Genomic DNA, 15,056 nt, shown 5'->3' on the forward strand with positions numbered 1-15,056 from the left:
GTTTTGTAAAAACTGATCATTCTAAGCCAGTCAAACTTCTAGAATCTATTAATAATACATAAATAAATAAGAATAAATAAGGCCAATCACTAAAAACACCGATAACTTACATTATTATGCTTCCAATTGGATTTCTCCTTTTTTTTTTTCAAAAAAATATATTGATTTTTTAACCGTCACTTTTTTATTTTTTATCTTAGAAAGTTTGGTAAAAAATAATTTTGTAGGTTTTTACACGATCTATATGCCTATTAAAATTAAATCTTTTAAAATCCTCAATCACAAAAAGAGGTGACTTTGAAAGGGTTGGTAAAGGTGGTTTTTGCATGTTATTACAAGTTTTAATTGTCAATAGCTCACTCAATTTTTCACGTAGAAAAAATTTTTGAAAACCAACTTCTTGTGAATTAAACAAGCTACAATTTCATATTTAAACATTTTTTCGTATCTCTGATGCTAATCTTGCTATTCTGAAGGAAAGACCATTTTCTCCAAACTACAAAAATTTGTTATTTGCTTTTAAACTCCATTTTTTTAAAAACTAATCATTCTAAGCCGGTCAAACTTCTAGAACCTATTAATAATACATAAATAAAAAAGACCAAATAAGGTCAATGACTAATTTTAATTAGGGTGGGGATTAGGGGGTTGCCTGCGATCACTTTTTCGCTGTAAAAAATAGGGACTGACATTCTTTTCATTATAAGTCACTTAATTTTTGAGCTATAGACTTTTTTCTTATTTCTGGAGATACATATTTTTATATACTTTAAATTAGTTTTAACACTCGAAAAATGCATAGTTTTCTCGTCTTTTGACTTTGAAACTACAATATTTAGCATTTGACGAAGAAGAGCCAATATATAATAAAGTAGCTCGATTACTATTGGTCTTAAAGAAAATTTAAAAAAAAGTTTTTGTTTATTTTTTCAAAGGGTATATTTTTGTTAAGTAAAGCTGTTTTGATAAAACGAAAACTTTTGGAGTTATGTATTAGCAGATATCTTATTAAAAACATTGATTTTTTCGATATAAAACTAACTTTTTCCAGATGCGAACTAACACCACCGAGATGCGAATAAATCGAAAACTGTTAATTTATCAAAAAAATGTATAGAACATTTTTTGCTTAGAATGAATATTTTTATTAACTTTTGCGGTCAAAATATAATAAAACATTTCCACCCCCGGGATGGAGTGGCAACCACCCCCATGGCAAAAGCGCCTTTCGGCATCATACAGATTTTGATCCTTGCTGTAAAAATTGCGAGGTTTTGTCCTATTTTAAGCTTCATTACTTGAACTATGTATATATTATTTTAAACATTTATTTATATTATAATTTAATTGGTATACTTACCGGTGGCGCCATCTTTCAAGCAAAGTTTCGTTGTACCCTGTCACTGCTATGTTGCCAAGTATACACTATGGTAGCCACTTTACACGATGCAAGTAATTTCGAAATTTATTGCACAAGTTCTTGCAGCAATAGAAATTACATCGTGTCATAAAAAAATTGCAGAGAAAAGTTGCTGCGACTTATTGCATCAAGAAGTTGCAGCTAAATAGAACCTGCTCTATTTTTCATGCAATTTTTCTGCAATTTGGTCATATTTTTAGTAACTTTTGCTTTTAAGGCTACGCTACACAATATTCATTGATATTGAAAAAGCATATGATGGAGTTCATCGAGAGATTCTGTGATGGGCACTAAGTAAGAAAGGAGTTCCCGGTGGATATGTGATTGTGAGAGATATGTATAAGGGAGTAACAACTAGTGTTCAAGTGTGGGAGATACTGATAAATTTCATGTGAAAGTAGGATTGCCCTAAGACTCGGTGCTTAGGCCTTATTTATTCTCTTTACTTTTAGATTAGATAACAGCGAGATTAAAGAGTGACATTTCCTGGTGCTTAATGTATGCTGTGGTGGTGTATGTGGTGTTGGTGGGAAATAGTGAAAGAGACTTAGAACAAAAACTGGAACAGTGGAGACAAGCTCTTGAGGAAAAATGTGTAAAGCTTAGTAGAACAAAGACAGTGTATATGGAATGTTCGTTTAACGATGGAGTTACTACAAATAAAATTATTTAATGGTGAAATGATTGTGAAAAGTGAGAGGTTTAAATACTTAAGATGGGTATTACAGAATAATGGGGACATATATAGAGATGCATGCAATTGAATTATATTTGGATGGATGAAATGGAAGGAAGCGAGTGGTGTGTTGTGTGACAGAAAAATTCCAATGAAGCTGAAGTGAAAATTATATAAAACAGCAATGAGACCGGCTATGAGTTAAAAAGAAAGAGGAACAACGAATGCATGTGATAGATATGATAATGCTTAGATGGATGAGTGGAGTGACAAAAAGGATAAAATTAGGAATGAGTATGAATTATTGATGAAAGAAATGAGGGAGCATAGGTTATGATAGTTTGGTCATTTTCAACGTCGAGACGTTAATCACCAAATACGAAGAATTCCTGAACTGCGGGTTCCTGGATGAAGCAGGAGAGGAAAACCTGGGGGAGACTTTTAGGCAGGACATATATCTATAAAGGGGACCCCAGATAGAAACTTAGGAAAGCCGACCCAACATAGGAATAATGGCAGAGAGAATGATGGTAATGATTGATGGATACTTTCTTATAATAGAATCAACATGCTACTTTTTTTCTGCATTGTCCTTATTTCACTTACATTAATGGCGTTGTCATAGCTCATAATTTCTGTTTATACCTTTGCGTTAGCTAGCAAAATTTTGAAAAAATGTCATAGAGTAGTTTGAGCATTTCAAAGAATTTTCGAAATTTCAAACAATTAGAAATCAGTACATATTTATCTTCTTCTTCTGGTTCCTATCCGTTTCGGATGTTGAAAATCATATTGGCAATCATAACTTTGCTCGCTGCCGCTAGAAACAGTTCCATTGAGGTTTTCTTAAACCATCTTCTCAAATTTCGCAGCCATGGTATTACCTTTGACTTTATCTTGCAATATGTACTGCAGCAGGGAGTAACGGAGCTAACGTGTCCCAGATACTGCAATTTTATGCGTTTGATGGTAAACACAAGCTCCGATTCCTTCTTCATTCTTCCTAAAACTTCCTTGTTCGTGATCCTTGATGTCCATAATATTCTCAGCATTCGTCTATATAGGGGAGTGCAATATTAGAACGAAAACATGCATTGTTTCGGAAAAATTCAAACAAGCTTATATTTTTCTAAAATTTTTTTTGTTAGTTTATATTTATATACTTGTTAAAGTAAAAAGTTCTACTCGCGAATTTGGCCGCTAATTGTTTATTAATTGTTTAAACAATAACAATTGTTTTGTATTAATAATTTTAAAAATATCGTTAAATTCATCATTTTACTTTGATCAAATATGTTTCTATCTTGTTTTTGATTATACTGAATCCGAATATGGCATTGCAATTTGAAAATTCTTATACAGAAGCTCTTATACAGTATGTATGCGTAGCTAGGAACCACATGGAAAACTTTTTTATTATCAATTTTACGAAAAAAAGTTATTCTTCATAAAATGCTCTGGATAGTCAAAAATCTAAAACTCAACCATCAGATACCAAATTTTATCAATTTTATACGAGTTATGTCAAAAATATGAATTTCGTTAAAGAGTAAAGTACCTTTATATTTCAGAATATCAAAAAATGCTATTATGAAAAGTTGTTTGAAATTAAGAACTATGTTTAAATATACAATTACATCATTCTAATTGAAACAAGAATGTGTGTGTACTTTGTACGCACGTAAGAAGTTATACTTCTACTACATATTATGTGATTTTTAAGACTATACCAAAAATTTAAAAAAATAAAAGAATAAAACGCACACAAACACATTGAAAAATGCCACAAAGAAAAAATGATTTCTGGACGATAATAATTGTTGGCAAAAATTTTAAATACGCATTTGCTGAAAAAAAAAATTATATAACAAATATACTTACAATCATAATATGCATAAAAAAATAAAAAAATAAAACTTGCATCGGGAATTGAACCCTTGAATTTCGTGCCGCTTTGACTCGTAATCGAAGCGTAGACTCACTCGTCCAATCGCACATTATTTATCATGTGGAAAAATACGGTAACTGAACGTTTTACTGTTTGACAATTGTTTTGAAAATTATGTAGTTTAAATTTTGTGGAAGAAAATATAAAAATATAACAAAACAGTAAGAAAACAATATATTAGATGAAGATTGGTAGAACTTTTGTTGGTAATCAAATTAAGTATGTAAATCAAAGCATTACATACCTACTAGATAAATAAATCTACGCCAAAAAATCATAATTTAAAAATAAAAATCGAACCTAATTTGGGATTTCTCTCTAAAATCCGCATTCTTGAGAAAATAAATGTATGTATTTCAACCTAATCCAAATGTATAATTACAATATGATTATAATAAAAACTAGGTACTTACCAAATTAGAATGAGTTTTCCTTGTCCAAAATAGTCCAAAAGTCCAAAAATATAGGTATATGAAAACTATTTAAAAAGGCAGTACCTATAACTATTAACTAACTTTTGTTTGTTGTTTCTTTTCACACAAATTTTAAAACGCAACAACCATAAATAATCTAACTACAGCTGTGCCACAGCCACCATATTGAATAATTTTTGACATGTCATTTGAAGATCCAATCAGAACAAAGTTACAATGCGCATGCGCCCGGTCGCTAGGTTTTCCCATATAAAAATTTACCCTCTATCGCCGGAAAAGAAGTATAACTTCAAAAAAAATTCAATTTTTTCTCAAATTACGGATACTCATCATCATTTTATTACAATTATGATAACTATTTTATTATCACTTTTACGAAAAAAAGTTATTCTTCATAAAATGCTCTCCCTGGTCTAAAATCTTAGATACAACTATCAGACAACTTTTTTAATTTTATACGAGGTATGTAAAAAAATATGAATTTTTTCTTAAGATTAAGTGCCTTTATTATTCACAATATTTTAATTAGAAGGATGTAATTGAACACTAAAACAAATTTTTTAATTCCAAACAACTTTTCTTCATAACACTTTTCGATATTGTGAAATGTAAAGGTACTTTACTCTTGAGTGAAATTCATATTTTTTGACATACCTCGTATAAAATTAATTAAATTTGATATTTGATGATTGCATCTTAGATTATATACGATGCAGAGTATTTTATAAAGAATAACTTCTTTTCGTAAAACTGATAATTAAAAAAGTTATCAATAGGTTCCAAGTTACGCAGACATATTGTATAAGAGCTAAAAAAAAAATTTTTTGCTGAACATTTATTATTGTTGAAGCTTATTATTAAATGTATTTTAGTTAAGTTTTACAGAAAAAAGTTTTGATCACTTTGTATAAACATTTTTTTAGCTGGTAATTTTCGGTTTTTGTATTACATTTTTGTTATCTTTCTTAATTTTCTCAAAAAGAAATAGTTTATTTCATTTCTAACGTAAAATAATTCAGTGCATTTTAAAGATTATATCCTAAGCTTTAAAAAAGTACTTATAAAACTGTAATAGATTTGTTCAAACTTGAGTAATACCGTCTTAAAGTGGTGGTAATTCTATAAAACTACGAAGATTTCAAAAATTACATTTTTTGAGACGTCATATCATTTGAATTAAATTTTTGAGATATTTTTGAATGAAACATCATTTAGAAAGATGCTTGAAAGGTAAGCTGAGCAAAATGGAGAGTTATAAGAAAATTTGTATTAGTTACACATTTTTAAATCATTTTTAAACAAAATTCATGTGAGGCTCACTTTCCGCCCACATCGTACTTATTACCATACATTTTATTTCTTTCTATTATAACTATAAGATAGCTTAATTATTCTTCTTTCATGTTCAATTTGTAAAATTTCATTTGATCCATTAGTTAAAGAATTACATTAAAATAACTCAACCTTGCACTTCGCCGTACGCCAGTTTACAGTGCGCCAATGTTAGTAAGAAGGGTGACTTTAGTGTTATAAATAAAAAATTATAGAAGATACAGATTTAATTTTAAAAAATCCTTTATACAGTATGTCCCTGTAAGTTGTATCCATATGGAAAACTTTTTTATTATTAATTTTACGAAAAAAAGTTATTCTTTATAAAAAGCTCTGCATGGTCCAAAACCTAAGATTTAACCATCAAATATAAAAATTTTTGAATATTATACGAGGTATGTCAAAAAGTTTGAATTTCACTCAAGAGTAAAGTAGCTTTATTTTTCACAATATTGAAAATTGCTATTATGAAAAGTTGTTTGGAATTAAAAACTGTATTCTAGTATGCAATTACATCCTTCTAATTAAATTTTTTTTTTTTTGAAAAATTATGGATAACTAACATTAGTTACAGTTATTTTAATTCAGATAACTCTTTTATTATTAATTTTACGAAAAAAAGTGATTCTTAATAAAAAGTTATGCATGGTCTAAAATCTAAAATACAACCATCTTATGTCAAATTTTATCAATTTTATACGAGGTATGTCAAAAAATATGAATTTCGCTCAAGAGTAAAATACGTTTATTTTTCACAATATCGAAAATTGTTATTATGAAAAGTTATTTAGAATTAAAAACTATGTTTCAGTATGTAATTACATCCTTCTAATTGAAATATTCTGAACTATAAAAGTACTTTACTTTTGATCTAAATTTATCTTTTTTGACATACCTCGTATAAAATTGATAAAATTTGATATAAGATGGTTGTATTTTAAGTTTTAGACCATCCAGAACTTTTTATTAAGAATAACTTTTTTTCGTAAAATTAATAATAAAAGAGTTATCAGAATTGAAATAACTGAAAAAATAATGAGATCCATAATTTTTCAAAAAAAAAATTTTTTCAATTAGAAGGATGTAATTGCATATTAGAATATAGTTTTTAATTCCAAACAACTTTTCATAATAGCAATTTCCAATATTACGAAAAATAAAGCTACTTTACTCTTGAGTGAAATTCAAACTTTTTGACATACCTCGTATAATATTCTAAAAATTTGATATTTAATGGTTAAATCTTGGTTTTGGACCATGCAGAGCTTTTTATAAAGAATAACTTTTTTTCGTAAAATTAATAATAAAAAAGTTTTCCATATGGATACAACTTACAGGGACATGCTGTATAAGGTTTTTTTTGTAAAATTTTCTGAATTTTTCAATGGGCAAGTCAGTTTTTTCTAAAAGTTATATTTTCGGAGTTATTTAAAAAAACATCTAATTTCGTAGTTCATTTGTTTAATAAAAAATGAATCACCCACTTCTCGAGTAGAACTTGTTGATATGTTGTTTATTAAACATTTCTTAATGAAATTACAAAAAGTTCTATCTTGTTTGATTTTTTCCGAAGTAAAAATCTATATGCACTCCCCTAATAAAGAAGAATCTTCACCTATATGATATATTATTAAACTGACTATAATTTACAATTTTTATATCTTTTAGCAGACTGATGATACAGATAGTAACAAACAGGATTAGGAATAAGGTAAAAAACACACTAGAATCTACTAGAACTACTTCAAATGTGATTAGATCTATTTTATATATATATTTGTTATTTTTTTTAACATTATTTTTTGAGTAAATGTCTCGAATTGTATTTAAAAGGAATATTTGTGGAATATCTAAATGTGTAAAAGTATGCAATAAATTATTTATAAAAACTACGATTTTTATCTTTTATTTTTCTAAAAAATTCTAGAGGGAAGGACCATAAAATGGTACACCATCATTGTGAACGGTGAAGTCATCAATAATTTGGGATATGCGGACGACAGAGTACTCACAGCACTCAAGAAGATCTACAAACATACTTAACCTTTAACTACACGCGCTGGCGTATTTTGTACACCAGATATAAAAATTCTACTGCAAATATATTTCAAAATTTAATTTTTGACCTTGTTTATCTCTCTAACCTATCACTGGAATGTGCTTTACAATTTGGTTTTAGTTTCGTTATAATCGGCGTTCTGGGAAGATCGTAATTTACAGTTTATTATTTGTTGTTTCCGGTGGTGGACAATATATGCCTAGATTATATTGATATAAGTAGTAATATAAGTACATATTTCAATTGTTTTTTAGTCGTTATGGCACAAAATATATTTTTCTTTGTAAACAATACTTTTTCTCCTGTAAAAAATCACATTTCAAAAAATTTTTTATTAGTAATTTTATTTATCAAGGAATCCAGTTATTCCATGATTTTAGTTATAAATCCCAATTGGCTTACTGAGAAGGAACTTCAAGTATTCACTGATGCCGAATAAGGTTTATAACAAACAACTAAGTGTATTAAAAAAAAAAAAAATAAACAACTCCGCTGTTTTTAAGTGTATTTTCTTGTGGCGTATAAAGTACGCCACGCGTGTAGTTATGTTATAACTTGATGCGCGGGTAGTTAAAGGTTAAGATTGTCATTGAGAGCTGTAAGGAAGTCAAAATATCAAAATTCAGTAAACAACAGATTATAAAACTATGTATATACTCTGGGTTTAGTTTTATAGGTAGAAAGAAGAATAATGTGAAGGTTTCCCTTTCGAATATTCTTAATCTTTCTTCATCTTTACCTCCGAGGCTGCCTCTCAGCTGCATATTATGTAACTACTAGTCGGATTGCAACTCTGTATTTTCTGGATAAGTTCTTGTTCGTCATTAACTTATGGTATCTTCAGTATGTTTTATTGTCTGCTAGTATTCGCTCCGTTACTTCTTCACATTATTTATTTTTGCAATTTACAATTACTAAATATAAAAGTATAGTTTTCTATCTTCATTTCTCTCCTCTTCTTATCTTATTTTCTAGAGCAGGTTCTAATTTTATTTTTCCTTCCTCGCACCTCAGTCAAATATTTATATAAAAGGACTCTACTGATTTTTGGGTTGTCTAACTATTAGAAAAATAGTGTAAATCGCTGGTATCTATGATTAATGTGATTCCTAATACATTTCCAGTGAAAATAATAACTCTTTGATAAGTGTTAGCGATACAATTTTTTTTATATGCGGGTCCGCGAAGATTATAACTGCCAAAATATTTATAACGAAAAGATTTAGTTCATAATAGATGTCGACGAAAACAATTATTTCCGTTTCTGTTTCTACCGATGAAAACAATTAGTTCTGAGAACTTTTTAGTAATTATAATTTTCGTGGACCCACAAACAGAAATGAGGTTTTTTGCTGATACTCCTCAAAAAATAAATTTTTTCGCTAACACTTTATTAGGGATTATAATTTACACAATCGTATAATCGAAAATAATATTTTTCGCGGCGTTCGTTGAAAGTTCTACTCTTAACGGTATTTTTCGGAGTTAGACTTTTCGTAGGCGGCGGCGAAACGTCAATCCCATACTTTTGTTCTTGCGTTTTCATTATTTTAAAGTGTTTTTCTAAATATCTTTTCAAAATGCCTAATTTTGGAGCTTTATTGATTTGTAATTTCTTAGATATAGTCCAGGGTAATAAGGTTTTTTCCATGACACTTGAACAGATCAAATTGTAACTATTTCCTGCGTAGGATCTGGCGGCCATTTTTATTTATAAACAATTAAGTGTCAAAAATTGCCATTTTTCATGCACATGCTCTTTCATTTGACACCTGTGGAATGGTTCTAACATCATTTCTTTCTGATATGTTATTGCAAAAAAAATGCTCTCTGGGATAAACAATTTTAATAAAATTTAAACAATTGAATGAATAGCTTTGAAATTTTTATCACATATTAAGCACCAAACAATCCTCATTTGACAAAAATTTCGAAGCTGTACACTAATTTTTACAACAGTTATTGAGAAAATAATTTTTTTAAGTTATGCTTTAGGCGCGATTGAGAGTAAAATGTTTTATAAATCTGCGCGCATGCGCACAGAGACACTATGTAGTTCATTTCTAATCTTTCAAGATAGTATCTGTATCACCGCAAATGAGTCCTTAAAATAATATATTAGTGTTTTTAGTAAATGTATTATTTATTATAATTTTTGTGTCTTTGAATTTCTCTTCTTCTGCAGTAAGATAATAAAATATGTAGGTATGTATAATATTTTTATCACGATACCACTCAATCTATTTGTCACCGTGTTGTGTAATTATATCCTAAACTTACGTGTCAATTACAGGAGACTCGGTGGTCTAGTTGTTGAGCGTTCGGTCAGAGATCGAAAGGTCCCGGGTTCCAATCCTGGACGATTCATTTTTTTTTATTTTTGGTTGTTTTAATAAAAAATTTTTGAAAGTGGTAGATAAGAAAGTTAGTTTAACATTTAAATAGAATACAAATAACCTGTTAAGTATATTTACTTCGTAAAAATTATATAATAGAAGAATAACTTCTTACGTGCGTACAAAGTACACACGCATTCTTTTTTTTTTCAATTCCGACCTTTTTTCGCAATTATATTAATAATAAAAATGAGTATATCAAACTTTGTAATACGTCATTTTAAAGCTTTTTCCATAATCTCGAAGATATTTGTACTAAAAAAATCATAAGGTTCACTGTTTTCCGTTGATTTGAAAAAAAAAGGGGGAAATGCCATTTTTTGACAGTTAATTGTTTATAAATAAAAATGGCCGCCAGATCCTACGCAGGAAATAGTTATAATTTCTTCCTATAGGTATTACCTGTCGAAAAAACGCTTCAGTACCCTGGTTGCTGAAGTGTCACGAACAGGGTATATTTTTGTCTTATTACCCTGGCCTAATAGACTATTCTCAACTTCTAACGTGGCTTTACATAGCGTACATACATATCAAACGTAGTTGAGTAACAGTCATTTTCATTTCAATAATTTGCGTAATGTAGAATGAATCATTATCATCATCATCCAACCAATTCACGTCCACTGCTGGACATAGGTCTCCACCAATTGTTTCCACACTTCACGGTTTTGTGCTGATTGTCGCCAGTTTTTACTAATCCGCCTGATATCATCTGTCCATCGTGCAGGCGGCCTTCGTCTATCTATCATAGGTTTCTGAAGGGGCCAAATTGGCCCTGTGTAAGTTATTATCGTATTCTCAAAAATTCGCCGAGTCTTTCTTTCAAATTCCTGTCGGATGGGTAAAATTATATTTATGTATGTTTGTTGTTTGCTTATTGTAAATGGTTACCCTTATTTATACTGATCGTCTACGCAATAAAGATACAATTGTTGGTGAACACTTTGTTTTGTGGATAATGGAAAATCAACTGGGAAAATTCAAAAATGTTGCGATAGATAACTACTTCACTTCGTTGAAATTGGCATTGCAAAAGAAATCAACAAGTCTTGTGGGAATTTCAGCAGAAAGGAAGATTTTCTAAGCGTAGAGTGTGAAAATAGAGAATTGTATATTACGTATATTCCATAGCGACAAAAAATAACACTTACTGAACACCAAGGAAAGAGTGATAAAAATGTGATTTTGTTGAGCTCGTTACATCAATCAGTAGATGTTGCTGTCTATGGAATAAAACTTCCTGAAACAGTAATTATTTATAAACAAACCAAATATGGGTTGGTGTAGAGGACCAAATGGCGCGTCTTTATATTACAAAAGTTGTTTCAAGACGATGGACTATACACATGTTTATAATACTCTTGACTTAGGAGCAATAAATGCTTGGATTATTGTTAAAGAAGTAGCTGGAAGTAGACTCAGTCTTCGTAAGTTTATTCTTCGGCTGTATGAAGAATTATGGGCTCCATACCTTGCCTCCTGAAATTTGGAACTACACCCATTAACACCGGTTTTACCAACAACAGCACGGTTTCTATCCAAAAACGACTACAATATCAGTTGAAAATATTTTGTAAAGGAAATCACACTTCCATTCAGTGCCACGGCTATAACAAGGGAATGTGTGGCAAATGTCAAAAGTGCAAACTGTATAGTGTTTCAAATGCTTTTGATAAGCAGCGACTGTGATAAACAATAAAACTAAGAGATAAAATCAGATTCTATCGTCTAGAGTTGATATAATTTCTTTAAACTGAATTTTTATTGATTTAAGAACTTGGGGCCAAAATGATCCTTCAGGCTTTCTAGGTAGGTATGCCAAGCCAGACTTTCTAGTATTAAGCATCCCGCATTTTCGACGCTGTTGCCTTGGTTAGAGTCAGTGTCTCTGCTCCATATGCCATTACCGGTAGCGCACATTGATCAAACACTTGTCTTTTTAAACCTATCGGTATACTGCTCCTAAATATGTCTCTCAAAGCTCCGTAGGCACGTAGAATGAATGGCCGACAGTTAATCTAGATGTTTCAGCATAAGCTTCCCAATCTTTATATTGGTTCTCTATTGTATTTTTAAACATTTTCCCTATATTTTATCAATTGAGTATGGCAGATATAGATGATGTCTTCAATTCTTCTAGAATTATCTTCACTTAAATCAAACTTTAGAAAATATTAGACACATTTCCATACAGTTTTGTTATGTTGTATTTTGTAAAGTAAGCAGAGATGATCAGAGCAACGAGAGGTGATCACGAATGGAAGAATCAAGCAACTATGAGAATAAAACGTGTCATAGACGAAATAGTCTAAGAGCTAGAGCCGAAAAATCATCGTCATAAGTAATATGGAGTTTTTCCTGTGAAATGTGTCCATTGTATATTGAGAATTATGACCCCTTTCAGGCTGACACCTCAGTGGATACAGGAAGTAGCAATAAGGGATGAAAGGGGAAAGTTAGTGTAGTCTTTAAAGGTTTTCACCTCCTATTTTGTTAAACCTCCATCGATTTGCATGAAAATTGGTGACTAGTTAGAACATACCTCAGGAAATAAAAATGATTTGGTGCCAACTTGCACTTTTACCCTGGGGGTGGATACCACCCCTTCTCGGGGGGTGAAAACGATTTTATTAAAAATAACCCCACAAATCGATAGAGGCACAAATTATAAGTAAAATTTGTTATATCATGTTATTAAAATAAATCAATATTTTTGAGTTACTAAAGATCAAAGATTTGTCTGTTTAAGAACTCGTGCGTGAAGTTAAAGATGATAAAAAGAAAATATTAATTAATTGTATGTTACTTAAATATTATTTTTATATTATTTCGATATTATAAATTTAGCAAAAGTGTATTCGAATATGTCGAATGTAGCCATTATTGGACACCCCCCAGTTTCTGGACATATTCAGTTTATATTGATATAAAAAATTCAATTAAATATCGAAATAATATAAAAATAATATTATATCGCCAACCGTTACTAAAGTCATTCATTATTGTACTCATTTGACGCCATTTGCGGCAGTAAAGTAACACTTTGTTGTACTGAAAGAAGAATTTTACTTTACCTGCCGCGATTAATCGAATTAACTGAGATTGAATGCAAGCGGTCGATGGCAGTAATCGATTATTTATTTGAGTGAACTTAAAATTTATTTACTTTAATTATTAAAAATATTGTACAAAATTTACGTTATTATTAATTAATTTTATGTCAGAAAGTGAAATTCTGTAGTATTTTGCAATTATATTCATAAAACATAAATCGAAACTTTACAGATTTAGTAATTAGGTACTTATTCAATATTGATTACTTGAACAACTATCGATTAAACATCGAAATCGGCCATCATGCAAAAGCATTCGGTCATCGTCATTACTGTCATACGAAATTTTTATTTCGTCTAAAATTAATAGAATTCTTAAATCTTGTTAAGTTTAGTGGTTTTGTATTAATGCAATTATATTATGAAATGGTGTTTTTGTTAATTCGATTATGTGACAGATATTAATGATAATTTGTTAGCAAATATATTTATTTAGATTTTCTACTATTCATCAAGGGAAAAAAGCAACTGCGCTGCGGAAGGCAGGAAGGCTACACTTCATAAACAATAACGTAACTATTAACGGTATTTTTCATTTTTGGTAATTTAATTTTAAGTGTTAAAATTGGTTTAATATTTAAATAAAAATACGATTAAACTGTTTAAAATATATTTATTTCGTTGAAATTATAATAATAGAAGTATAACGTCTTACGTGCATACCAAGTACACACACTCTTTTTCATTAGGATGTAATTAAGTAAGTGTTAATGTTTTTTATGATTGGCGATAAAATGTTGTATGCACCACGTCAGTAAAGACTCCTTATCGAACTCGTCTGTTATTCGCCTCGCTCGCTGCGTTCGCTCTTCTCATAATATCAGACTCGTTCGATAAAGAGTAACTTTACTGACTTGGTACATAAATAACTATACATACAATTAATTAAAATGTTCTTTTTATCATTCGTAACTTCACGCATATGCTCTTAAATAGACAAATCTTTGATCTTTAATAACTCAAAAAGTATTGATTTATTTTAATAACATGATATAACAAATCTTAAAATTTGTCCCTCTATCGATTTGTGGGGTTATTTTTAATAAAATTGTTGTCACCCGCGGGAAGGGGTGGTATTCACCACCAGGGTAAAAGTGCAAGTGGCACCAATTCAGTTTTGTTGCTTGAGGTATGCTCTAACTAGTCACCAATTTTCATGCAAATCGATGGAGGTGTAACAAAATAGGAGATGCAAACCTTTTAAGACTACACTAACTTTCCCCTTTCATCCCTTATTGCTACTTCCAGTATCCACTGAGAGGTCAGCCTGAAAGGGGTCATAATTGTCAATATACAATGGACACATTTCACAGGAAAAACTCCATATTACTTATGACAATGATTTTTCGGCTCTAGCTCTCCGTCTAAAATATGGACCAAACGATATAATATGAGCATGTACAAAGATACATATGGAGGACCTGATCTGCCAGCAGCAGTAAAGGCATGATAAACAGGTCGCATTGAAAGATTAACTTTATAGATAATTCCCTAGAGACTGAAGATATTGAATGATACCTCGTCTTCGCTGCATCGACAGTGTTGAAGAACATCTGACAAAAAATCATTGCAGACAGAGGAAACGTAACAGTGAAAGAAAGAAAAAAGAACGAAATGTTTCCTAATCTATTCTAAAATTGAAACCTGTATCTTTTTTCTATAGTTTGGTGAGGAGATA

At 30.1% G+C, this 15,056-nt stretch overlaps 1 protein-coding gene across 2 annotated transcripts in view; it reads left to right on the top strand.

Moving 5' to 3' along the window:
- The window catches only part of LOC114333874 (transmembrane protein 120 homolog), a 35,161-nt gene extending 27,459 nt beyond the window's left edge, over positions 1 to 7,702 (top strand). The window contains exon 8 of one of the 2 annotated variants that reach the window (XM_028283871.2): positions 7,479 to 7,702. In XM_028283871.2, the coding sequence (XP_028139672.1) occupies positions 7,479 to 7,514 (36 nt within the window). In that variant the 3' untranslated portion in view covers positions 7,515 to 7,702. The remainder of the gene's footprint in view (positions 1 to 7,478) is intronic. The other variant, XM_028283879.2, reaches the window with a different exon arrangement.
- Positions 7,703 to 15,056: the final 7,354 nt, after the last annotated feature.

The sequence above is a fragment of the Diabrotica virgifera genome, chromosome 5 (assembly GCF_917563875.1).
Source record: "Diabrotica virgifera virgifera chromosome 5, PGI_DIABVI_V3a".
Taxonomy (NCBI): Eukaryota; Metazoa; Arthropoda; class Insecta; order Coleoptera; family Chrysomelidae; genus Diabrotica; species Diabrotica virgifera.